This window comes from Symphalangus syndactylus, chromosome 4, assembly GCF_028878055.3.
Source record: "Symphalangus syndactylus isolate Jambi chromosome 4, NHGRI_mSymSyn1-v2.1_pri, whole genome shotgun sequence".
In the NCBI taxonomy this organism is placed as follows: domain Eukaryota; kingdom Metazoa; phylum Chordata; class Mammalia; order Primates; family Hylobatidae; genus Symphalangus; species Symphalangus syndactylus.
Genome location: NC_072426.2, coordinates 99,250,150 through 99,278,100, shown reverse-complemented (window position 1 = coordinate 99,278,100; position 27,951 = coordinate 99,250,150). Strand labels below are relative to the sequence as shown.

General features: G+C 39.8%; 1 protein-coding gene across 6 annotated transcripts in view; it reads left to right on the top strand.

The window, feature by feature from the left end:
• Window positions 1-27,951, top strand: part of ADK (adenosine kinase) — a 599,984-nt gene that overhangs the window by 243,050 nt on the left and 328,983 nt on the right. For all 6 annotated transcript variants that reach the window (XM_055275674.2, XM_055275676.2, XM_055275677.2 and 3 more), the window contains 2 exons: window positions 14,494-14,666; window positions 18,743-18,851. In XM_055275674.2, the coding sequence (XP_055131649.1) occupies window positions 14,494-14,666; window positions 18,743-18,851 (282 nt within the window). The remainder of the gene's footprint in view (window positions 1-14,493; window positions 14,667-18,742; window positions 18,852-27,951) is intronic.

Genomic DNA, 27,951 nt, shown 5'->3' with positions numbered 1-27,951 from the left:
ATTTCTTGAAGTGATCTGGCCTACATCTACCTTTCCCATTAGTCTCTTCCCTCCCACATAGTTGCTCTGTCGATATACTCCTAATAGTCTTTTATTTCTGTTTTTCATTGTTTTTGTTAATATTATATTCCTGTTTCCCAATCTGTGCACTAAGTCCCCTTGGGGTGCTGTAGCAAACCCATAGAGAGTCTTCAGGGTATTTCAAAATTTCAAGGTAAACACAGTGACGTCTATCAGATACAGCATGAACCACTAGCTCCAGATATTTCAGGGTTTTTTTTTTTTTTTTTTTGAGATGGAGTCTTGCTGTGTCACCCAGGCTGGAGTGCAGTGGCGGGATCTTGGCTCACTGCAACCTCCGCCTCCCGAGCTCAAGCGATTCTCCTGCCTCAGCCTCCTGAGTAGCTGGGATTATAGGCACGTGCCACCATGCCTGGGTAATTATTGTATTTTTAGTACAGACAGTTGTTTCACCATGTTGGTCAGGCTGGTCTTGAACTCCTGACCTCATGATCCGCTCGCCTCGGCCTTCCAAAGTGCTGGGATTACAGGCGTGAGCCACTGCGCCTGGCCTGGTATTTCAGTTTTAACATTAGATTACTACATTCCTTTTGGTGGCATTATACTGTGCAAAACTGGATCCTTGACGGTTTCTGTGATAAAAAGCAAATCGGTGTGAAACAAATGAGGGTGATGGTTACCAGTCTGATTCTAAGATTTGAGAATTTTGCAGTGCCTAACAGGTACAAAATTGTTAGGAAATAAACACTTTTGGCTGAAACTAATTATTTAATAAATAGAATTTCTTTCATCCTAGGGGCACCTTGATAAAATTTCTAACATAAGAAAGGAGGCATGTACTATATGCTGTATGACTCTTTTTTCTTTCTAGTTTGTAACCATTTTGGAAGATCATACCTATCCTTCAAAGACCAGTTGATACTGCTACCTGTCTTTGGAGGCCTTTCCTGATCCCCTCCACTGCAATTAATCTCTCTCATAGGTATTTTCCAGTAATGTGCTGCTTTTTTACTATTGCTGTTTAAGTTAAACTAATTGAAGTATTTATCTGAAGTTACCAATAGTGGCTGTGGTTTTCCTATTCCTCCAGTCAGGTATAATTACTTAAAGTATAATGAGAGCCCTTTCCTTCTTTGTATAAAAGTGATACAAATATAATAATAGACACCCTATACTGTTCTAAACTGCATGGGTTGTTAGTCAATTTCTTTTTATTTCTTTTTTATTTCTTTTTTTTTTCTGAGAGGAGTTTTAGTCTTACTGCCCAGGCTGGAGTGCAATGGCTCAATCTCGGCTCACTGCAACCTCCACCTCCCGAGTTCAAGCGATTCTCCTTACCTCAGCCTCCTAAGTAGCTGGGATTACAGGCATGTGCCACCATGCCTGGCTAATTTGTTGTATTTTTAGTTACGGAGTTTTTCCATGTTTGTCTGGCTGGTCTTGAACTCCCGACCTCAGGTGATCTGCCTGCCTCGGCCTCCCAAAGTGTGGGGATTACAGGCGTGAGCCACTGCACCCGGCCTTGTTTGTCAATTTCTAATTCTTACAACATCCTTAAAAGATCATAGGTTATGTTATCCACATTTTATATTTGAAGAAATTGACGTTTAGCAGTGTTAGTTTTTCTCACACCCACATACCTCCTAACCTTTAGCTATTCTAGTTCCTTTTCCTTTAATATTGATTATAGAATCAACTTTTTGATATCCTCAAAAATCCATTGAGAGTTTGGATGGGATTACATTGAATTTATGAATCAATTTGGGGAGAATTAATGTCTTAAGAATATTGAGTTTTCAAATCCATGTACATAATATAGCTCTTCATTTATATAAGTTGTTTTTTTTTTCCTCAGCAATCTTTTATAGTGTTCTACGTATATGTCTTGCACATATTTGGTTAAATGTGTTCCTATATATTTCGATTTTGGTGGTATTGTAAATATTGTTTTCTTAATTTTAATTTTCAACTCTTCTTTGAAAATTTATAGAAATACAATTAGATTTTTATATATCAATCTTAAAGTCTGAGACCTTGATTGACTTACTTTTAATTCTAGAGCATTTATGTGGATTCCTTATGATTTTATATATATTTCTTAAACATGCACAGGTTGGTATCCAGCCATAGCCTCAAGGATTACTCTGTAGATTTCAACTCATTCTTCTCTGAAAATCTTTTTCACAATTTCTAGTCTCCTGGCTCTCCTTGAATACTTATCTCTGTTTCCTCTTTTTAGTGAGAATGCCACCTCTCCATGGTGTGGAACTTGCCTCCTGGCAGAGTACCTGCATGATGTCAGGGCATACCTTGTTCCTTTCCTATCAGAGATCACAGTCCTACCATGCCTGTTATTCAATGTCTGAAAATTCTGTAGGTGTTTCCTTTTGGTTTTCTGGTTTACAGCACAACAGTAATTCTAGACTCTGCTACTCACTCATGGGCAGAGCAGAAGTTAAAGTTTTTAAGGTGTACTGTACCTATATGAACCAAGGGAAGGTGGGCAGTTTATTTTAGCTAAAAGAAGGAGCATAATCAAAGGTTATAAACAAGGTTGAATCTCCATCCTGGAGAATCAAAATCTAGTAGTTGTGACTTTGCATTAGGAACATCATCATTTTTATCTTTTTATTCCCTGGCAGACATGCATTAAATGTTTGATTGAGTATCAAAATGATAGGAAATAGATTAGTTAGATGTTGGTGAAACATTGTGTTTTAGATGCTTACAGATGTACTAAAATTTTAGCAGAAATCTTTGCAGATTACTTGTTAAATTTTCCTAAATTGATTTTTAAAAATCTATTTAATTCTCAATTATAACATCTTTACTCAGATTATTAAGTGCTTTGAAGCAGTTAACATGGCTTTTTTTTTAATGGCTGTAAAAAAACTGAATTTTTAGGCTTGTTAAACTCTGGTTTTAGAATGACTTTTGAGTGGTCCTTCCTTCCTTCCTTCCTTCCTTCCTTCCTCTCTTTCTTTCTTTCCTTCCTTCCTTCCTTCCTTCCTTCCTTCCTTCCTTCCTTCCTTCCTTCCTTCCTTCCTTCTTTCTTTCTTTCTTTCTCTCTCTCTCTCTCTCTCTCTCTCTCTCTCTCTCTCTCTCTCTCTCTCTCTCTCTCTCTCTCTCTTTCTTTCTTTCTTTCTTTCTTTTTTTCTTTCCCTCTCTGGCCCAGGCTACAATCTACTCGGCTTTCTGCTGCCCGCACCGCGGACTGCCTGGGACTGCCGGCGCGCACCACCGCTGCCTGCCTTTTCTCCTTTGGATGCAGGCACGCGTTCGCCATCTTGGCCACGCTGGTCGCCAGCTCCTGACGCCGAGTGCTCTGCCCGCCTCAGCCTCCCGAGGTACTGGGACTACAGACGGAGTCTCGCTCACCCAGTGCTCGGTGTTGCCCGGGCTGGAGGGCGGTGGCGTGGTCTGGCCTCGCGGCAGCCTCTACCCCCCGGCCGCCTGCCTTGGCCTGCCAGGGTGCTGGGATTGCAGCCCCTGCCCGGCCGCTGCCCCATCTGGAAGGTGGGGAGCGCCTCTGCCCGGCCGCCCCGTCTGGGAGGTGAGGAGCACCTCTGCCCGGCCGCCCCGTCTGGGAAGTGAGGAGCGCCTCTGCCCGGCCACCCACCGTCGGGGAAGTGAGGAGCGCCTCTGCCCGGCCACCCACCGTCTGGGAAGTGAGGAGCGCCTCTGCCCGGCCACCCACCGTCTGGGAAGTGAGGAGCGCCTCTGCCCGGCCACCCACCGTCTGGGAAGTGAGGAGCGCCTCTGCCCGGCCACCCACCGTCTGGGAAGTGAGGAGCGCCTCTGCCCGGCCACCCACCGTCTGGGAAGTGAGGAGCGCCTCTGCCCGGCCACCCACCGTCTGGGAAGTGAGGAGCCCCTCTGCCCGGCCACCCACCGTCTGGGAAGTGAGGAGCGCCTCTGCCCGGCCACCCACCGTCTGGGAAGTGAGGAGCGCCTCTGCCCGGCCACCCACCGTCTGGGAAGTGAGGAGCGCCTCTGCCCGGCCACCCACGGTCTGGGAAGTGAGGAGCGCCTCTGCCCGGCCACCCACCGTCTGGGAAGTGAGGAGCGCCTCTGCCCGGCCACCCACGGTCTGGGAAGTGAGGAGCGCCTCTGCCCGGCCACCCACCGTCTGGGAAGTGAGGAGCGCCTCTGCCCGGCCACCCACCGTCTGGGAAGTGAGGAGCGCCTCTGCCTGGCCACCCATCGTCTGGGAAGTGAGGAGCGCCTCTGCCCGGCTGCCCCGTCCGGGAAGAAGTGAGGAGCGCCTCTGCCCGGCCGCCCCACCCGGGAAGAAGTGAGGAGCGCTTCTGCCTGGCCGCCCCGCCCGGGAAGAAGTGAGGAGCGCCTCTGCCCGGCCGCCCCGTCCGGGAAGAAGTGAGGAGCGCCTCTGCCCGGCCGCCCCGTCCGGGAAGAAGTGAGGAGCGCCTCTGCCCGGCCGCCCCCGTCCGGGAAGAAGTGAGGAGCGCCTCTGCCCGGCCGCCCCGTCCGGGAAGAAGTGAGGAGCGCCTCTGCCCGGCCGCCCCATCCGGGAAGAAGTGAGGAGCGCCTCTGCCCGGCCACCCATCGTCTGGGAAGTGAGGAGCGCCTCTGCCCGGCCACCCACCGTCTGGGAAGTGAGGAGCGCCTCTGCCCGGCCGCCCCGTCTGGGAAGTGAGGAGTGCCTCTACCCGGCCGCCCCGTCTGGGAAGTGAGCAGTGCCTCTGCCCGGCCGCCCCGTCTGGGAAGTGAGGAGCGCCTCTGCCCGGCCACCCACCGTCTGGGAAGTGAGGAGCGCCTCTGCCCGGCCACCCACCGTCTGGGAAGTGAGGAGCGCCTCTGCCCGGCCACCCACCGTCTGGGAAGTGAGGAGCGCCTCTGCCCGGCCACCCACCGTCTGGGAAGTGAGGAGCGCCTCTGCCCGGCCACCCACCGTCTGGGAAGTGAGGAGCCCCTCTGCCCGGCCACCCACCGTCTGGGAAGTGAGGAGCGCCTCTGCCCGGCCACCCACCGTCTGGGAAGTGAGGAGCGCCTCTGCCCGGCCACCCACCGTCTGGGAAGTGAGGAGCGCCTCTGCCCGGCCACCCATCGTCTGGGAAGTGAGGAGTGCCTCCGCCCGGCCGCCCCGTCCGGGAAGAAGTGAGGAGCGCCTCTGCCCGGCAGCCCCGCCCGGGAAGAAGTGAGGAGCGCCTCTGCCCGGCCGCCCCGCCCGGGAAGAAGTGAGGAGCGCCTCTGCCCGGCCGCCCCGTCCGGGAAGAAGTGAGGAGCGCCTCTGCCCGGCCGCCCCGTCCGGGAAGAAGTGAGGAGCGCCTCTGCCCGGCCGCCCCGTCCGGGAAGAAGTGAGGAGCGCCTCTGCCCGGTCACCCATCGTCTGGGAAGTGAGGAGCGCCTCTGCCCGGCCGCCCCGTCTGGGAAGTGAGGAGCGCCTCTGCCCGGCCGCCCCGTCTGGGAAGTGAGGAGTGCCTCTACCCGGCCGCCCCGTCCGGGAAGAAGTGAGGAGCGCCTCTGCCTGGCCGCTCCGTCTGGGAGGTCTACCACGGAGGCCAGAAGCAATGTGGGGGCTGGACGTGGTGGCTCACGCCTGTGGTCCCGGCACTCTGGGGGGCGAGGCGGGTTGATCACTTCGGGCTAGGAGTTCGAGACCAGTCTGGCCAACTTGGCGAAACATGAAGAATACAACAGACAAACCAACCAACCAACTCAATGACAACAAAACAGGTCTACCCTGGAGTCATACTCTAATTTTTTCTATTTTCCTCCCTTTCTGATCCTTTATCCCACTTTCTTTTTCTTCCTCTTCCTTCTCCCTCTTCTTTGTCAAATAGAGGATTGAGTTATTATCACTGATCCATATAAAGTCCCTCTCTCATTTATTTTAACTCCCACCCCCATTTCTATTCCCCGACTTCCCATGTGCAACCTTCCTAATATGTTTGATACGCATCTTTTTGTTTTTATGTATTTTTAGAAAATGTTTATTGTTTTTGTATGCAAAAAAAATTAATAAAAAAAAAAAAAAAAAGAATGACTTTTGAGTGGAAATCACTGATCAAAAGCAAAGTTCTCACATTTTGTCAATATCTGAATATCAGAAATAGAATGTCAGGCAGTTTCCCATGTTGAAATATTCAATAGTAAAAGAATAGCAAAGCTGCTGAATATTTCTACTATTTATCAATTTTTGCCTTGCAGGTTCAAATAATATTTATTTGTAATGGAAATATTTCAATTCATTTAAATCCTGATTATGGAGTAGTTAGTAAATCAGGTTTAAGCCTGACAGTGAGTTGACAGAGCTCTTATTTCAGACTGTAGTTTGAACATGTAGACTCTCTGATTGTAACTAGGCTAAATTATATAATAACGACTTTATTTTCACTGAACAAAGTTTGCTGTTATTTTGATGACAGATTATTTAAGTAATCATAGTAAAAGTTGCTATTGGCTCTGGGTTTTATTTTGCTATATATAGTAGACATGGTTGATCATTTAATCATGCATTGTAGATAAATAAAAGTAAATTATAGAATAACACAGAAATTTTCTGCTAAATTTATAGTTTCACTAAATTTCGTAACACATAGAAATTCTCTGTTAAATTTATACTTTCACTAATTGTAGAATAAAGTATTTTAAGTTAGGCATTTATACTGAGATATTTCATGATATTAACTGCTTCATGTTATTTACTCATTTTGATAAATGGAGTGATAATATCCAAAATGGAATAAATTAAGTTTAAATTATTCTTTAAAGGGATGATTTAGCTACAGTATGTTTGTCCCACCTTTTAATTTTGAACGTTTTCTAACTTATGGAATAGTAAAATGAACTTTTCTATACCCTTCACATTGATCCACCAATTGTTAACATTTCAACACATTCGTGTTCTCTTTAAATAAATATATGTGTGTATATTCTCCTCAGGACCATTCTGATGTATTTATTCCTTATTCAAGAAATTAAGCATTGATACTGTTTTCTGATGTGTGATCAAGGTTCCAGATGTAGCAGTTATTCTGATAGTGTCCTTGATAGCTGTTTAATCTTATTCTCAGTCCAGGATCCAATAAGAATCACACATTACATGTATTAATACTATTTCTTTAATATACTTTCCTCCCACCTTTTTGGTTAAGGCATTTTCTTCTTTTAAGAGTCCAACCCTGTTGATTGTAAATATGTGCCACCTTGTAGACTTATTCTCATGATTTTAGGCAATAATAGTACGTAAGTGACACTGTGTATTTCCCATTGCATCACATCATAAGGTTTATGGCTTTATTGATAATGCTAATTGATAATGGGTAAGATAGCATCCCTCAGATTTCTTGCTTAGAACCTTCTTCCCTTTCCCCATTCCATGTTTGTGTTTTCCTTATCCTGTTCAGCAAACCTAGTTCCCAACAGCATCAACTTTATATTCATTTGCTCTATCCTACAATACACACAAAATACTTTCACCAATAACATAACCAACAATAAACCTACTAAAGTTTGATTTATTTGTTGTTTTTGTTCCTTATAATTATTCCATCAAGACCGTATTTGTCATAACAGCATACTGAAAAATTATTTGCATTATTTTTTCTATGTGCTTATGTTACAATTTGATACCTTCTTTGATTTTTCGTTCTTGTTATATTCAACTTCATAATTTGTTTTTCTTCTAATGGAATTTGAAATTCAAATTAAATTTTATTATTTGAAAATGCAAAATTTTAACATGTTTCAGAAGTCAAATTTGTATGGAATGCTATATTCAGAGAACTCTTCTATTCCTATTCCTCTACTCCTATCCCACTCACTCTCATAGAGAAACATTTTTCATTTCTAGTTTATTCTTTCTGTGTTTCTTTTTATGAAATTAGCAAACACAAAATTATATATACATTCTAATATATGTATATAGTATAGTATCTATACTAAAAGAATATATATGGCTGAGTGAGGTGGCTTGCACCTGTAGTCCCAACTACTCAGAAGACTGAGCTGGGAGGATCTGTTGAATTCAGGAGTTCGAGGCAAGAATATATATATATATATACACACACATACACACACACACACACATACATTCTCTTTTATATAATAAAAACCATGACATTAACTCTACCATCTTAACCATTTTTAAATGTACCAATTAGTGTATGCACGTTGTTACATAGTCGACCTCTAGAACTTTTTCATTTTGCAACACTGAAACTCTGTACACATTAAACTCTAATTCTCCGACTTCCCTCCCTCAAGTCCTTGGCAACCAACTTTCTGCTTATGTTTCTATAATTTTGACTACTTCAGATACTTCCTACGAGTGGAATCATACAATATGTGTCTTTTTTGTGACAGACCTTATTTCACTTAGCAAGTTCTTGATGTTCATCTATGTTGTAGCATGTGACAGGATTTCCTTCTTTTGTTTCTTTATCCTTTAATTGTTGATGGACGTCTGGGTTGCTTGTACTTCTCGGCTATTATGAATATTGCTGCAGTAAACATGGACATGCAAATATATCTTTGAGATCCTGCTTTGAATTATTTTGACTGTATACCCAGAAGTGAGGTTGCTTGATTATATGTTAATTTAATTTTTAATATTTCTTTTAGGAACCTCCATACCATTTTAGTAGTGGCTGCACCATGTTACATTTCCACCAACACTGCACAAGGGTTCATTCACTTCTCCACATTTTGCCAGCATTTTTTGTTTTCTATGTTTTCGGTAGTGACCATCTTGATCAGTGTGAAGTGATATCTCATTGTGGTTTTGATTTCCCTGATAATTACTGATGTTGAACATCTTTTCTTGTGCTTATTGGCCATTTATATATCATTTTTGAGAAATGTCTATTCAAGTCCTTTGCCCATTTTAAGATCATGTTATTTGTATTTTTTTGTTCATTTAGAAGTTTGTTATATTCTGGATATTAACCTTTCATTGGGTATATGGTTTGGAAATAAGTTGCCTTTTCACTCTGTTGATTGCCTCCTTTGCCATGCAGAAGTTAAGCTTAATATAATCACATTTATCTATTTTTGCTTTTCTTGCCTGTGCTTTTGTTCCATATTTATGAAATCATTGCTAAATTCAATGTCCTGAAGCTGTCCCCCTATATTTGAAAATAATATATATTATTAAGTTTTATTCTTTTTTAAACAAAGTTTTTGTACCTTTGAGACTTGATTTTTTTTTTGAAGTTAACAAAATATCCTGGAAATTACTTTATATAGATGGAGTGTTCATAGAGCTTTTCCTTTTTTGTGTTGTTTTGCTGGGATTTTTGAATGGCTGTGTGGTATTCCATTGTGTGGATATATCATAATGTAATCGACTGATCTACACGTGGACTTCTAGTTTATTTCCAACATTTTGCCATTACAAATAACATCTCATTGTTCAATTCCCACCTATGAGTGAGAACATGCGGTGTTTGTTTTTTTGTCCTTGTGATAGTTTGCTGAGCATGATGGTTTCCAGCTTCATCCATGTCCCTACAAAGGACATGAACTCATCATTTTTTATGGCTGCAAAGTATTCCATGGTGTATATGTGCCACATTTTCTTAATCCAGTCTATCATTGTTGGATGTTTGGTTTGGTTCCAAGTCTTTGCTATTGTGAATAGTGCCACAATAAACATACGTGTGCGTGTGTCTTTATAGCAGCATGATTTATAATCCTTTGGGTATATACCCAGTAATGGGATGGCTGGGTCAAATGGTATTTCTAGTTCTAGATCCCTGAGGAATCGCCACACTGACTTCCACAATGGTTGAACTAGTTTACAATCCCACCAACAGTGTAAAAGTGTTCCTATTTCTCCACATCCTCTCCAGCACCTGTTGTTTCCTGATTTTTTAATGATGGCTATTCTAACTGGTGTGAGATGGTATCTCATTGTGGTTTTGATTTGCATTTCTCTGATGGCCAGTGATGATGAGCATTTCTTCATGTATTTTTTTGCTGCATAAGTGTCTTCTTTTGGCAAGTGTCTGTTCATATCCTTTGCCCACTTTTTGATGGGGTTGTTTGTTTTTTCTTGTAAATTTGTTGGAGTTCATTGTAGATTCTGGATATTAGCCCTTTGTCAGATGAGTAGGTTGCAAAAATTTTCTCCCATTCTGTAGGTTGCCTGTTCACTCTGATGGTAGTTTCTTTTGCTATGCAGAAGCTCTTTAATTTAATTAGATCCCATTTGTCAATTTTGGCTTTTGTTGCCATTGCTTTTGGTGTTTTAGACATGAAGTCCTTGCCCATGCCTATGTCCTGAATGGTATTCCCTAGGTTTTTATGGTATTTCCCTAGAGTTTTTATGGTTTTAGGTCTAACATGTAAGTCTTTAATCCATCTTGAATTAATTTTTGTATAAGGTGTAAGGAAGGGATCCAGTTTGAGCTTTCAAATATGGCTAGCCAGTTTTCCCAGCACCATTTATTAAATAGGGAATCATTTCCCCATTTCTTGTTTTTGTCAGGTTTGTCAAAGATCAGATGGTTGTAGATATACGGCATTATTTCTGAGGGCTCTGTTCTGTTCCATTGGTCTATATCTCTGTTTTGGTACCAGTACCATGCTGTTTTGGTTACTGTAGCCTTGTAGTATAGTTTGAAGTCAGGTAGCATGATGCCTTCAGCTTTGTTCTTTTGGCTTAGGATTGACTTGGCAATGTGGGCTCTTTTTTGGTTCCATATGAACTTTAAAGTAGTTTTTTCCAATTCTGTGAAGAAAGTCATTGGTAGCTTGATGAGGATGGCATTGAATCTATAAATTACCTTGGGCACTATGGCCATTTTCACGATATTGGTTCTTCCTACGCATGAGCATGGAATATTTTTCCATTTGTTTGTATCCTCTTTTATTTCGTTGAGCAGTGGTTTGTAGTTCTCCTTGAAGAGGTCCTTCATGTCCCTTGTAAGTTGGATTCCTAGGTATTTTATTCTCTCTGAAGCAATTGTGAATGGGAGTTCACTCATGATTTGGCTCTCTGTTTGTCTGTTATTGGTGTATAAGAATGCTTGTGATTTTTGCACGTTGATTTTGTATCCTGAGACTTTGCTGAAGTTGCCTATCAGCTTAAGGAGATTTTGGGCTGAGATGATGGGGTTTTCTAGATGTACAATCATGTCATCTGCAAACAGGGACAATTTGACTTCCTCTTTTCCTAATTGAATACCCTTTATTTCCTTCTCCTGCCTGATTGGCCTGGCCAGAACTTCCAACACTATGTTGAATAGGAGTGGTGAGAGAGGGCATCCCTGTCTTGTGCCAGTTTTCAAAGGAAATGCTTCCAGTTTTTGTCCATTCAGTATGATATTGGCTGTGGGTTTGTCATAGATATCTCTTATTATTTTGAGATATGTCCCATCAATACCTAATTTATTGAGAGTTTTTAACATGAAGGGTTGTTGAATTTTGTCAAAGGCCTTTTCTGCATCTATTGAGATAATCATGTGGCTTTTGTCTTTGGTTCTGTTTATATGCTGGATTACGTTTATTGATTTTCGTGTGTTGAACCAGCCTTGCATCCCAGGGATGAAGCCCACTTGATCATGGTGGATAAGCTTTTTGATGTGCTGCTGGATTCGGTTTGCCAGTATTTTATTGAGGATTTTTGCATCAATGTTCATCAAGGATATTGGTCTAAAATTCTCTTTTTTTGTTGTGTCTCTGCCAGGCTTTGGTATCAGGATGATGCTGGCCTCATAAAATGAGTTAGGGAGGATTCCCTGTTTTTCTGTTGATTGGAATAGTTTCAGAAGGAATGGTACCAGCTCCTCCTTGTACCTCTGATAGAATTCATCTGTGAATCCATCTGGTCCTGGACTCTTTTTGGTTGGTAAGCTATTAATTATTGCCTCAATTTCAGAGCCTGTTATTGGTGTATTCAGAGATTCAACTTCTTCCTGGTTTAGTCTTGGGAGGGTGTATGTGTCGAGGAATTTATCCATTTCTTCTAGATTTTCTAGTTTATTTGTGTAGAGATGTTTATAGTATTCCCTGATGGTAGTTTGTATTTCTGTGGGTTCGGTGGTGATATCCCCTTTGTCATTTTTTATTGCGTCTATTTGATTCTTCTCTGTTTTCTTCTTTATTAGTCTTGCTAGCGGTCTATCAGTTTTGTTGATCTTTTCAAAAAAACCAGCTCCTGGATTCATTGATTTTTTGAAGGGTATTTTGTGTCTCTATTTCCTTCAGTTCTGCTCTGATTTTAGTTATTTCTTGCCTTCTGCTAGCTTTTGAATGTATTTGCTCTTGCTTCTCTAGTTCTTTTAATTGTGACGTTGGGTTGTCAATTTTAGATCTTTCCTGCGTTCTCTTGTGGGCATTTAGTGCTATAAATTTCCCTCTACACACTGCTTTGAATGTGTCCCAGAGATTCTGGTATGCTGTGTCTTTGTTCTCGTTGGTTTCAAAGAACATCTTTATTTCTGCCTTCATTTCGTTATGTACCCAGTAGTCATTCGGGAGCAGGTTGTTCAGTTTCCATGTAGTTGAGCGGTTTTGAGTGAATTTCTTAATCCTGAGTTCTATTTTGATTGCACTGTGGTCTGAGAGACAGTTTGTTATAATTTCTGTTCTTTTACATTTGCTGAGGAGTGCTTTACTTCCAACTATGTGGTCAGTTTTGGAATAGGTGTGGTGTGGTGCTGAAAAAAATGTATATTCTGTTGATTTGGGGTGGAGAGTTCTGTAGATGTCTATTAGGTCTGCTTGGTGCAGAGCTGAGTTCAAGTCCTGTATGTCCTTGTTAACTTTCTGTCTCGTTGATCTGTCTAATGCTGACAGTGGGGTGTTAAAGTCTCCCATTATTATTGTGTGGGAGTCTAAGTCTCTTTGTAGGTAACTCAGGACTTGCTTTATGAATCTGGGTGCTCCTGTATTGGGTGCATATATATTTAGGATAGTTAGCTCTTCTTGTTGAATTGATCCCTTTACCATTATGTAATGGCCTTCTTTGTCTCTTTTGATCTTTGTTGGTTTAAAGTCTGTTTTATCCGAGACTAGGATTGCAACCCTTGCCTTTTTTTGTTTTCCATTTGCTTGGTAGATCTTCCTCCATCCCTTTATTTGGTGCCTATATGTGTCTCTGCACGTGAAATGGGTTTTCTGAATACAGCACACTGGTAGGTCTCGACTCTTTATCCAATTTGCCAGACCGGAAGGGGAACATCACACATCGGGTACTGTTGTGGGGTGGGGGAGGGGGGAGGGATAGCATTAGGAGATAAACCTAATGCTAAATGACGAGTTAATGGGTGCAGCACACCAACATGGCACATGTATACATATGTAACAAACCTGCACATTGTGCACATGTACCATAAAACTTAAAGTATAATAATAATAAAATTAAAAAAAAATCTCAATACTTATATATGTGTTGTTTTGTATTGTGGATGAGTCTCTAGAAGTGGGATTGCTGGTCGTTAAGCTGTTACTATGTCTCATTCCTACAGTTTTGTCTTTGTTACTTTTTTCCTCTCCTCATCCTTTTACCTCTCAAATATGCATGTATTTCTTTTCTATTCCAAATATTTGAGAAGAGATTTTATCAAAATCTATTTTGACGTCTTTTGACTTTGTATGTAGATTATTTGTAGGTTATTTTGCTACCTCTAAGTCTTTGAAACTAAACAGGTGTTAGCTATAGAATCACTATAGACTATTAGAACCCTCAAGGATTTTAGCTAATTATGAAAGGTAAAAAGGTCAAATCTGTGAAACATATGCATCTTACAAGAAATCCATTGACATTAAAACATAATAATTACTTCAATGAAAAAATGAGATATTTGTAACTAGAAGTGTAACACTATTTCTGAATTTTTAAAAGAATTTTTTAGATATGAGCATGTTTTAGCTTAATTTATACATGAATTACAACAATAAGTATGACAATCATAGTAACAGCCACAGCTAATATATGTTGTTTACTATGTGCTGGGTACCATGCTCAGCAATGCATGTACATTAATTTACATCATTTCAATTAGTCCTCAACGACTTTATGAGATGTATTTGTAATTATATCTCCACTTTAAACATGAGTGAAATGAGTAATGTTAAGTGATATGCTCTAACATGCTGTAACTCATGCAGCTAGTAAGTGACAGAAGCAAGATTTGAACTCAGACAGTCTTCAATCAAGATGGATTCTGCTCTTTTTATGACAGTGCTAGACTTCTTATATTGGGACCCAGTATTATTTTCCTATATCAAGCCAGCATTTGTCTTAAGGTCTGTATGATTTTAGCTGCTGAATCCTTAACCACTTTATGTAGTTTATTTCTCTCCCCAAAGCTGTATAAGATATTACATGGTTGTTATATTAAGTTTTTTTTTTAATCATAAGTGATAGTACAGAATTGAAATCCCATTCATAACAGCCACAGTTTCTCACAAAGCATTCTTGTCACATCACTATCCGTGGCAGAATATTAAACTATGTGTACAATTTCTTTGGCCCATTAAATTATTTATGTTCCTGTTTTACAGTGGATGATTCAACAGCCACACAAAGCAGCAACATTTTTTGGATGCATTGGGATAGATAAATTTGGGGAGATCCTGAAGAGAAAAGCTGCTGAAGCCCACGTGGATGCTCATTACTATGAGCAGAATGAGCAGCCAACAGGAACTTGTGCTGCATGCATCACTGGTGACAACAGGTCAGTGTAATTCCAAGGGAAGCACTATATTAATTGGCTGTTTTAACACTGGTAAAATCTGAATTCCAATGTGAATTTGGAATTTTGACTTTATAATTCTTTTTAATGTTTGATAAATGTTTATTCCTTATATCAGTTTTCTTGTGTTGTTTTTAAATTTACTTTTGTTAAACATGCAGTTGAATTCATGAGGCATAATGGAATAAAAGTTTGAGGTTATTTAGTCCAGTCTTTACTTTTTATAATTAGAATCAGAAAAGGCAGACAGCTTGCCCAATGCCTTGTAGCTTGCTCAATGCCTTGTAGCTAATTTGTTACAAAACTTGAATTAGAAAGAATGTTCTTTTCACCATATCCTGAGGTTGGAATATGAGAGAGAGAGAGTGTGTGTGTGTATTTTATGTATATAAAATACAACATTACATTCAGGCTCATATGACTTAGTCATCTAAATGGTCATCTAAACCATTTCTGGAAAATAGTAATTCATTCATATTAAATAAACTCAGTCATGGGTAGTATACCACTAACGAAACAATCAAGTATATTTCTATACACCCTTACTTGTTAGAAAAGTATTCTTCATATGAACTTGAAATATCTCTCTCAGGCTCCTTCATATATTGGTTGGTTGTTCTTTTGTACCCACATGGAGATACTCCTTGAGTGTATTCATACAGTGCCAACGTTATTACCATATCAACACAGGCTTTTTTCCCCTTTGCAAGGGAAAAACAAAATAACTGCCCTAGCTATTATATTGTTGGAATAATCAAAGATGACCTCTTTTTAAATAGTGATTCACTAGAAATTTTCCATTACTTATAGTTGGAAATATGTAGTCTGTCCTCCTCCATTCCTTATCTCCTTTCTTTTCCCATCTTCCTTTCTTTTTTCCCTTTTCATCCTCCTTTATTTTCTTCCCCCTCTCCACCACGATCTTGCTCCATTTCTTCTGTTTACCTACTTTATTGCTCACTACTTGACCTTCAGCAGAGGTATATTAAGGAATGGACTATTCTGGAGACTGGGGATCAATGAGCACAGTATTTACTAAATAACCAAAATACAATATTCAAAAATTATTAGGGTATGAAAGGCATTTTCAGATCTTTCCTTTAATTTTGTTTTTTATATACAGGAGAACTTTATGGTTTTAAGGTTACAGTAAACATTGAAATATGGGATTCAGGGATTAAAAAAAACAACTAAAAATGTTGAAATATGTTTGTTTAGACCTTTGCCCTTAGTTTTCCCAAGACCAGCCTTAATCTGTAGATGCAAAGTTTTCCCATTAGTGAGAAGTAGGTCAGATTTTCTTCTGATATCACTTAGGCTACAGTAAAATTACTAAGTTGTTTTACTATGCTAAATTGCTGTCTTAAAGAACAGTTATGGCTGGGTGTGGTGGCTCACGCCTGTAATCCCAGCACTTTGGGAGGCCGAGTCAGGTGGGTCACCTGAGGTCAGGAGTTCGAGACCAGCCTGGCCAACATGGTGAAACTCCGTCTCTACTAAAAATACAAAAATTAGCCAGGTGTGCACCTGTAATCCCAGCTACTCAGGAGACGAAAGTAGGAGAATTGCTTGAACCTGGGAGGTGGAGGTTGCAGTGAGCCGAGATCACGCTACTGCACTCCAGCCTGGGCAACAGAGCAAGATCTGTCTCAAAACCAAAGAGAGAGAGAGAAAACAGTTATGATAATATTAGATCTTCTAGATGTCAAAAACTTAACTTTTATACCAATTTTATGGTTATAGTGATATTGTTGAGATGATATGGGAATCAAAAATTGGGGAGAAATCTTCAGTATCTAAATCATTATCTAAATTCTGGAAGCTAATACAGTTGGATCAGTTGTTTTAGATAGGTCCAGTAACCTTTGCTGCCACTATCAAAAACTCCGAAATTGGCCGGGTGTGGTGGTCACACCTTGTAATCCTAACACTTTAGGAGACCGAAGTAGGCTGATCACTTGAGCTCAGGAGTTTAAGACCAGCCTGGGCAACATGGCGAAACTCCATCTCTACCAAAAATACAAAAATTAGCTGGGGATGGTGGCATGTACCTGTAGTCCCAGCTGCTCGGAAGTCTTGCTTGAGCCGAGGAGGTTGAGGCTGCAGTGGACTGGGGTCATGCTACCCACTGCACTTCAGTCTGGGGAAAAGAGTGAGCCCCTGTCTCAAAAACAAAAAACAAAACAAAAGATTTCAGAAATTGAGGTGTTTGAGTAATGCAGTATCTTTCTTGATCCAGGTTCTTCCTCTTCAAAGTCAGAATCAAATACATTGGGATAATAAGTACCCATATTTTTCTGGTCGAGCGTGGCGGCTCATGCCTGTAATCCCAGCACTTTGGGAGGCTGAGGCGGGTGGATCATTTGAGGCCAGGAGTTCGAGACCAGTCTGGCCAACATGGTGAAACCCCACCTCTACTAAAAATACAAAAAAATTAGCCGAGCATCGTGGCGGGCACTTGTAATCCCAGCTACTTGGGAGAGTGAGGCAAGAGAATTGCCTGCACCCGGAGGCATTGCTCTCTAGCCTGGGCAACAAGAACGAAACTCCATCTCAAAAAAAAAAAAAGAATACTTGTATTTTCTTTTGGAGGAACTGTGTAGTTTCCCATCAAAAAGTAGTTTTATTATCAGAATAGAGTTTAGTATCTGGTACCAGAATTGTTTGCTTTTATTTAGTAGCCATTTTGTCAAAATTTTCCTAAAGTCATAATTACTAAAATATTTTTATAAATTAGGTCTAAATTTTCTTAAGTTTATAACATAGTTAGTTTGTATATGAATATGTTGATGCATATTACTCTTTCTTTCCTTCATTTACTTGAACATAAACAGATGTATCCTTTAGTAGTAAATTGGCAGATAGATGAGTGGAAATACGTTTTGGAAAAGAATTGAGGGTTTTTTTTTTTTTTAACAGTGTAATCGAACATATTACCAAAGTCTGAAATGATAAGATTTTTTTCGTAAGCTATAACTGTTACAATTTAATTAGAAAAAGAGAAAAATTGGCAAGTAATTTTTTAAATTCTGGAGCAGTATGAGGAAGGAAAGTATTTTTATTTATAATGTAAATAATTATTGTATTTAATTAAACAAGCCAGGTGACACTTGTAGCAGGATTTTATTTATTTATTTTTTCTTAGAGATGTGGTTTTGCCTTGTTGCCTAGGCTGGAGTGCAGTGGCATGATCATAGCTCATTGCAGCCTCAAACTCCTGGGCTCAAGCAATCCTCCCACCTCAGCTTCCTGAGTCCCTAGGACTATAAGTGTACACCACTACCCCCAGCTAATTTTTAAAATTATTTTGTAGAGATGAGATCTGGCTGTGTTGCCCAGGTTGACTCAAACTCCTGGCATCAAGCAATCCTCCCGCCTTGGACTCTGAAAGAGCTGGGATTTCAGCTTTGAGCTACTGCACCCAACCTGTAGCAAGATTTTAAATGCAGTATCCTGCTTAGATATTCCATTTCTAAAACTGGACCAGTCAGGAGACTTTTCAACTATAGAAAACAATTCTAATTGATTTCAGTCCTTAGAATGTAATGGTTTACATATTAATTCCTCTTAGTGAATATGGTCTGCATTTATAAGTGTCTTTTATGAAATTAATTCCATACTTGGCTTTTAAAGCCTTCGATTAAATAGACAATTATAGTATGTTGATATTTATTTTTATAAAGATATTTTTCTACTATAAAAAATGTTTTTAGTTGCATAGATTTCTTTTTATATAATGAGTTAGCCTTATTTCTTGACTGCATTTTGAACTATTAAGGTGTAAAAAGTAGGTCCTATTTTACTATCAAAAGGCAACTTAAATGCCAATTTCTTTCTCAAAATACCAGGTGTTGTTCAGAATAAACATTATCATAGATGCCTCAGAAAGTTCTCAAAACAAAATTAGTATTTATATTTATTTAAAAATCAATAACATTAGTTTTGAAGAATTAATTAAATGTAAATTTTAAACTTTGCAAAAAATATTGGTAATTATCTATAGAAATATATGCTAAGTTTGGCTATAATATTACTTGCTTATTCTTTGGTTGTTTTAGGTCCCTCGTAGCTAATCTTGCTGCTGCCAATTGTTATAAAAAGGAAAAACATCTTGATCTGGAGAAAAACTGGATGTTGGTAGAAAAAGCAAGAGTTTGTTATATAGCAGTAAGTACTTACCTAATTCAAATCTCTGGTACATATTTACATGATGGATTATAGTTCTTGTCTGATATATATTTTAAAATAATTATCTTTTATTTACCCTGCAAATTATTTACCTATCTCAAAGCATATGTTAGATTCACTATTGTGAATATAGAACAGAAATAATTATCTTTCTATGGGTAACATAATTTGTATTATTTATCTTCATGTCTACCTATTTTTGGGTACATTATGCATAGGTGCTTCCCAACCAAGCACAGAATTCTATATTAAATCAGTTTCCTAATATATTTTAAAATAATTCTACAAACTTACATCTTACATTTGTAGGCAACTTGCATTGTGCAGAAAAATATTAGTAGTATAAATGTTCACTGCAAATAGTTTGAGCTGAATTGCTTAAAAAACTTAATTGCTATTTATTCCATAGTAATTACCATGACACCTCTTAATTTAATATTTCAGAAACATTGATCGTGACAAATCTCTTAAATCTGGGAATAAGGGCAGGGTGTAATTTGAATTATTAAGTCTTCTGACATAAAAATAATTGGTTAAGAATTTATTTCTAAAATAGGACTGTACTAAAAATTCTTCTGAATTAATCACCCCATGATTACCTTGTTTTTATTTAATATGTGTTAAATGTGGCTTTACTCAAATAAGTAGATACCTATGAAAAATTAAAAGCATCTCGTATGCATGTAATACGTGGTTTTGGTATAACAGCTGCTGCCATTTCACTACCTGAGCTCTGTGAAATAGCTCGTAAGATGCGTAAAAAATTGATTATCCTACTAGGAGGAATATGTTTATTTAAAATATAATTATTTCTTTCAGTCTAATGTTAATGTGTCCTACAGCATGTTTGTGTGCACTGTTCTAGGCTTTACAACATGGTTATTGATTCCTCTGTATACCAAATCCTACCCCTTTATAACTGTCAAATAAATGCTTACATTGAGAAGATTATATAATGGAAAGTTATGCTATCTTTTCTGCCAGTATGTGAGAAAAACATTTCAAGAATTAAATATTTTACCCCTTTATTATTTCCATTTCATTTTATTTCTCAAATTGGTCTCATGTTCGTTCCGTTTTTCAAATCTTGATACTATATTTCTTGTAGTGTGATTCTTTAGAGGGGATTTATGTACTATTTCAAACCATCTTACACTTGAAAGTCTGATTTTCAAAAAGCACCATGTTTAGAGTTTGGCATAATTTATATATACTTGTTGACTATGAAATAAGACAGTGTATTCTGATGAAAAAGTATATTTAACTTGACAATTACAGTCTTCTGTGTTTCAACATATAGTTGTTCAATCCTGAATTGTGAGCTAACTTGCAAACAACTCATAGTTGTAATGATTATACAGTATAACACATCTAGCCAACTTTGGGTGAATGGAACTTTTATGAAAGTATAGATTCAACTTGCAGACAACTCATAGTTTTAGCATTTATGCACTATATTGTATCTAGCCATATTTGGGTGAATGGAGTTTTATAGTAGTATTAAATATTTATACTTATGTGCAATCTTTTACAGTGTAAAGTGATCAGCTTTGGTCAAATTAGTAAGGCAAATGAGATTATTTTTGAGATTTGGGTGGTGTATTCATCCAGAAGAAATAACAAAATGGATTTCAGTTGTTATCTATGATACAAGTGTTAGCTTGTAGCTTCTGTTTCAGCAGTTTCATAAAAAGAATGATCTCTTACGTTGCCAGGTAAATCTATACTCTTCTCATAGCTTGGCTAATTCCAAAATAGTTCTGAAAATAGTAGACTCATATTGGATATCTGGGATGCTGTATATTGTTAGTGAACATTCAACAAATATTTACATGGTGAATAACTAAGAGCATAATTCGTATTCATTGAAATCTGTAAACTTCCTTTTGAAATAAAATGTTATTTCCACAAAGACACTGCAGGTTTTGCAAATCTGTAATTCCCTTTGATTTCAGATCATTCCGAAATGATGTGTAATCTAATCTAGTTTTTTCTTAGCATATGGTCAAACCATAAATTAAGTGGGCTGCCCCATACTTTCTGATTCTATGAGGTCAGCAGTCTCATTACATTATCATCATAAACTAATGAGGTTTAAGAAGTTAAAGTTCTGGGGGCTCTTTAATTCTAAAATGTTTTTGATCTAAGGAAGCAACTCAGTTTATCTGTTCAACAAATTTCCGTAACTAAAACATCTGTCTGCATCACATAAGCTAAACCAGATCTACATACTCAGCTCTGCTTCTTCACACTGTTCTCTAAACTAGCAGTGTTTCATGAATATTAAGAAAATTCCAAACCTCCTTCATTTTCTTTACCATATAATTTACTGAGTAAGTTCACACTGGAAACCTTCCTGATTGAAAAGCTAAAATTGAATATGGATACACCAGCATCCTCTTTTGGTTTAAATACAGTGTCAAGATCTTTTAAAATTTATTTTTTACCTTTCATAATAAATGTCTCATTTTATGCCACGTAAACTAAGTTTTTCCTGTTTAAACCAACTTCTCAGATTCTTTGTTAGCAGGTAATTAGGGACTACTGGTTATGGTGACTAGGTAATTATGTTTTTGAAAACATAAGTCTCAGGTTCTCTTCACCTTAGAATCAGATTGGGATATATCTGTTTTTTTCTCACTGAAGAAATAATATTTCCTGGCATAGTGGTTTATGCCTGTAGTCCCAGTGCTTTGGGAGGCCAAAGCCAGTGGATTGCTTTTGGCCAGGAGATCGAGTCCAGCTTGGGCAACAAGTAGGTCTCTAAGGACTTGCTTTATGAATCTGGGTGCTCCTGTATTGGGTGCATATATATTTAGGATAGTTAGCTCTTCTTGTTGTATTGATCCCTTTACCATTATGTAATGGCCTTCTTTGTCTCTTTTGATCTTTGTTGGTTTAAAGTCTGTTTTATCAGAGACTAGGATTGCAATCCCTGCTTTTTTTTTGTTTTCCATTTGCTTGGTAGATCTTCCTCCATCCCTTTATTTTGAGCCTGTGTGTGTGTCTCTGCATGTGAGATGGGTCTCCTGAATACAGCACACTGATGGGTCTTGACTCTATCCAATTTGCCAGTCTGTGTCTTTTAATTGGGGCATTTAGCCCATTTACATTTAAGGTTAATATTGTTATGTGTGAATTTGATCCTGTCATTATGATGTTAGTTGGTTATTTTGCTCGTTAGTTGATGCAGTTTCTTCCTAGCATCAATGGTCTTTACAATTTAGCATGTTTTTGCAGTGGCTGGTACCGGTTGTTCCTTTCCATGTTTAGTGCTTCCTTCAGGAGCTCTTGTAAGGCAGGCCTGGTGGTGACAAAATCTCTCAGCATTTGCTTGTCTGTAAAGGATTTTATTTCTCCTTCACTTATGAAGCTTAGTTTGTCTTGATATGAATTTCTGGGTTGAAAATTCTATTCTTTAAGAATGTTGAATATTGGCCCCCCACTCTCTTCTGGCTTATAGAGTTTCTGCAGAGAGATCTGCTGTCATTCTGATGGGCTTCCCTTTGTGAGTAACCCAACCTTTCTCTCTGGCTGCCCTTAACATTTTTTCCTTCATTTCAACTTTGGTGAATCTGACAATTATGTGTCTTGGAGTTGCTCTTCTCGAGGAGTATCTTTGTGGCATTCTCTGTATTTCCCAAATCTGAATGTTGGACTGCCTTGCTAGGTTGGGGACGTTCTGGATAATATCCTGCAGAGTGTTTTCCAACTTGGTTCCATTCTCCCTGTCACTTTCAGGTACACCAATCAGATGTAGATTTGGTCTTTTCACATAGTCCCATATTTCTTGGAGGCTTTGTTCATTTCTTTTTACTCTTTTTTTTCTCTAAACTACTCTTCTTGCTTCATTTCATTCATTTGACCTTCAATCACTGATACCCTTTCTTCCACTTGATCAAATCAGCTACTGAAGCTTGTGCATGTGTCACGTAGTTCTCGTGCCTTGTTTTTCAGCTCCATCAGGTCATTTAAGGTCTTCTCCATGCTGTTTATTCTAGTTAGCCATTCATCTCATCTTTTTTCAAGGTTTTTAGTGTCTTTGGGATGGGTTCAAACATCCTCCTTTAGCTCGGAGAAGTTTGTTATTACCCATCTTTTGAAGCCTTCTTCTGTCAGCTTGTCAAAGTCATTCTCCATCCAGCTGTGTTCTGTTGCTGGCTGTGTTCTGTTCCTTTGGAGGAGAAGAGGTGCTCTGATTTTTAGAATTTTCAGCTTTTCTGCTCTGGTTTCTCCCCATCTTTGTGGTTTTATCTACTTTGGTCTTTGATGATGGTGACCTACAGATAAGGTTTTGGTGTGGATGTCCTTTCTGTTTGTTACTTTTCCTTCTAACAGTCAGGATCCTCAGCTGCAGGTCTGTTGGAGTTTGTTGGAGGTCCACTCCAGACCCTGTTTGCCTGGCTATCACCAGCAGAGGTTGCACAACAGCAAATATTGCAGAACAGCAAATGTTGCTGCCTGATCCTTCCTCTGGAAGCTTTGTCTCAGAGGGGCACCTGGTTGTATGAGGTGTCTGTTGGCCCCTACTGGGAGGTGTCTCCCAGTTAGGCTACTCAGGGATCAGGGACCCACTTGAGGAGGCAGTCTGTCCGTTCTCAGATCTCAAACTTCGTTCTGGGAGAACCACTACTTTCTCCAAAGCTGTCAGACACCGACATTTAAGTCTACAGAAGTTTCTGCTGCCTTTTATTCAGCTATGCCCTGCCCCCAGAGATGGAGTCTACAGAGGCAGGCAGGCCTTCTTGAGCTGCGGTGGGCTCCACCTAGTTCGAGCTTCCTGGCCACTTTGTTTACCTACTCAAGCCTCAGCAATGGCGGGCACCCCTCCCCCAGCCTTGCTGCTGCCTTGCAGTTTGATCTCCGACTGCTGTGCTAGCAGTGAGCAAGGTTCCATGGGTGTGGGACCCTCCGAGCCAGGCATGGGATATAATCTCCTGGTGTGCTGTTTTCTAAGGCTGTTGGAAAAGCGCAGTATTAGAGTGAGAGTGTCCTGATTTTCCAGGTACCATCTGTCATGGTTTCCCTTGGCTAGGAAAGGGAATTCCCCAACCCCTTGCACTTCCCAGGTGAAGTGATGCCCTGCCCACTTTGGCTCGAACTCCATGGGCTGCACCCACTGTCCGACAAAGCCCCAGTGAGATGAACCCGGTACCTCAGTTGGAAATGCAGAAATCACCCGTCTTCTGCATCACTCACGCTGGGAGCTGTAGACTGGAGCTGTTCCTCTTCCTTTTTTTGTTTTGTTTTGTTTTGAGATGGAGTCTTGCTGTGTCATCCTGGCTGGAGTGCAGTGGCGCAGTCTCTGCCCACTGCAACCTCCGCCTCCTGGGTTCACACCATTCTCATTGCCTCAGCCTCCCGAGTAGCTGGGACTACACTTGCCTGCCACCATGCCCGGCTAATTTTTTGTATTTTTAGTAGAGACGGGGTTTCACTGTGTTAGCCAGGATGGTCTCGATCTCCTGACCTCGTGATCCACACACCTTGGCCTCCCAAAGTGCTGGGATTACAGGCATGAGCCACCACGCCCAGCCTAATTGTTTTTGTTTTTATCAGCTTTGTTAATATATGTCTCACAACTTACAATACATACATTTTACTTCTACATATATATTATAAACATTGTAACCTTGCTGCTATTTTTGTTTAAATTGTCAAATATGTATTTTTAAAGACTTAATAAGAAAAATATCATATTTTTACTCAGGTATTTATCATTTCTAGTTCTGTTTATTCCTTTTGGTTAGAATTAGATTTCCATCTGGTATCATTTTCCTTCTGCCTAAAGGGCATTCTTTAACATCTCTTGTATTTGGATCTGTTGGTAATAAATTCTTTCAGCTTTTGTATGTTTGAAAACATCTTTATTTCACCTTCATTTTTGAAAGACATTTGTGCCAGGTATATAGTTCTAGTTTGACAGTTTTTTAGTACATGAAAAATGTTACCCCATTGCCATCTTACTTGCATAGTTCTTGATAAGAAATCTGACATTCTTTTCTTCTTCAGTATTTCACATCCCCCGTTCCCCAAATTTTGCTGCTTTTAAGATTTTCCATATGAGACCAGGTGCAGTGGCTCACACCTGTAATCCCAGTGCTTTGGGAGGTCAAGATGGGAGGATGGCTTTTGAGGCTTGGAGATCAAGATTAGCCTAGGCAACATAGTGAGACCCCATCCCTACAAAAAATACACACACACAGAAAATTACTCATTTTGATCATTTTAGTTATGATGGGCCTTAGTGTATTCTTCTTCATGTTTCTTGTGTTTGGGTTTTGTTTAACTTCTTAGAGCTATGAGTTTTTAGTTTTTATTATGTTTGGAATATTTGCAGCCATTATATATCTTCAAATTGGTTTTCTGACCCTTTTAGGCCACTTGAAGTTGTCTCATAGCTCACTGACACTCTTTTTTTATTTTGTCTCTTTCTCTATGTTTTATTTTGGATACCTCCTTTTCTGTGCCTTCCATTTCACTAACATTTTCTTCTGTAATACCTGAACTGTTATTAATCTCATCAAATAAATAAAGCTAAATATTTCTTACTACTGGGGCAAGACTTTTCTTAGTACTCTGTGGCACAGAGCACTAAGGGGTCCCTAATACCTGGTACTGCAATTGTATCAGTTCCTGTTATGAACCAGGCCACACAGCAGGAGGTGAGTAGCAGGCCACCAAGCATTACCACCTGAGCTCCACCTCCTGTCACATCAGCGGAGGATTCTTATAGGGGGGCAAATCCTATTTTGAACTGCACAAGCAAGGGATCTAGGTTGTATGCATCTTATGAGAATCTAACTAATGCCTGATGATCTGAGGTGCAACAGTTTCATCCTGAAACCATGCCTCCTACCCCTGTCCGTGGAAGAATTGTCCCTGGTGCCAAAACTAGTCCCTGGTGCCAAAAATGTTGGAGACTTTGATGAGAAAAATGGTGAGTTTTTCTGCTCTAGGTCTTGGAAACAGCCACTATTTCCAAATGTATATGTGCCTCAGGTACTGTTCCCTCTATTATTTTTTTCCTCTTAATACTTTCGGATCTTTCTTTCCCAGGTACTGACCTTAAGAAAAGACCCTCTACAGAATTCCAGGTTTCTCTGTAAATATTTCTGTTCTCTGATATTGTGGTCTTTCAGTTCTTAACTGCTCTGAAATTCCCAGACTCTCAGTAGTATTTCCTCAACTCACTGGAATCTACTACAGTTCTCCTCCTTATACCATATTCTGGAAACTCTTGCAATAAATTGCTGTAGTCATATGGCTGACCTCCATTGTTTCCCATCTCTCAGAGTTCTGTATTTTTTATTCTTGATGTCCAGTGTATTAAAAACCATTGTTTCTTGCATTGTGTCTAGTTTTGCTATTGTTGTTTCATGATAGGGAGTAAATCTAGTTTCTGTTCCTCTGCTGTCTTCTGCTTTCCATTGTTTTTGAAAGGAAGCCTGCTGCCATTCTTATCATTGTTCCTTCTTACCTAATATGTCTTTTAACCTCCTCTATCTGCTTTTAAGATGTTTATCACTGATTTTAAGCAATTTTATTATGATGTACCTTGGCATAGTTTTATATTTTGTGTGGTTCGGGTTTGTTATAGTTTAATTCACTTTGGAAATTATTTTACAATTAATTTTCTCTTTCCATCTCCATCTACCTTTGGGACTCCGACTAAAATAATAATAATAATAAGAGGAAGAAGAAGAAGCCACTTGTAGTTGACCCATGTCTCAGTGATTCTGTTTTCAATATTTTTGTTTTTCTATCTGTTCTTCATTTTGAATAATTACTCTCTCCCCTATTTTGTCTTTTCTTTTTTTATTTTTATTTTTATTTTTTGAGATAGAGTCTTGCTCTGTCACCCAGACTGGAGTGCAGTGGTGCAATCTTGGCTCACTGCAACCCCCGCCTCCCGGGTTCAAGTGATTCTCCTGCCTCAGCCTCCTGAGTAGCTGGGACTACAGGCACGCCTCACCACACCTGGCTAATTTTTGTATTTTTAGTGGAGATCGGTTTTCACCATATTGTTTAGGCTGGTCCTGAACTCCTGACCTCATGATCCTCTTGCCTCGGCCTCCCAAAGTGCTGGGATTACAGGCGTGGGCCGCTGCGCCTGGCCTCTTTCTTTTTTTTTTTTTTTTTTCAGACAAGTTCTTGTTCTGTCGCCCAAGCTGGAGTGCAGTGGCACAATATTGGGTCAATGCAACCCCCACCTCAGCCTCCCAAGTAGCTGGAACTACAGAAGTGCATCACCATGCCTGGCTAGTTTTTGTATTTTATTTTATTTTTTTTTTTTGGAGACGGAGTCTCGCTCTGTCGCCCAGGCTGGAGTGCAGTGGCGCGATCTCGGCTCACTGCAAGCTCCGCCTCCCGGGTTCACGCCATTCTCCTGCCTCAGCCTCTCCGAGTAGCTGGGACTACAGGTGCCCACCACCACGCCCGGCTAATTTTTTGTATTTTTTTTTTTAGTAGAGACGGGGTTTCACCGTGGTCTCGATCTCTTGACCTCGTGATCTGCCCGCCTCGGCCTCCCAAAGTGCTGGGATTACAAGCATGAGCCACTGCGCCCGGCCTAGTTTTTGTATTTTTTCTAGAGACAGGTTTTGCTGTGTTGCTCAGGCTGGTCTCAAACTCCTGAACTCAAGCGATCTGCCTGTCTCGACCTCCCAAATTGCTGGGATTGCAGGCATGAGCCGCCATGTCCGGCCTTGAATAATTTCTATTACTATGAAGTTTACTAATTGTTTCGTCTACAATGTTTAATCTGCCATTAATCTCATCCAGTTGACGTTTTATCTCTGACATTATAGTTTTCATCTTTTGAACTTTGATTTGGACCTCTTTTACTCATGCCATATCTCTACATAGTATGCTTATGTTGTCATGTGCTCATGGAATGTTGTTATAACAATTGTTTTAATATCCATGTCTACTAATTTATCACTTTTTTTAATCTGATTACTTCGGTATTGGTTTTTCCTGATTACCTGGGTATGGGTTGTTTCCTCATACGTGTGTACTGAAGACTCCAAAGGAATCCCTTGCATAGCTCGAGTTCTCACTTTCCACCTCTTTCTTC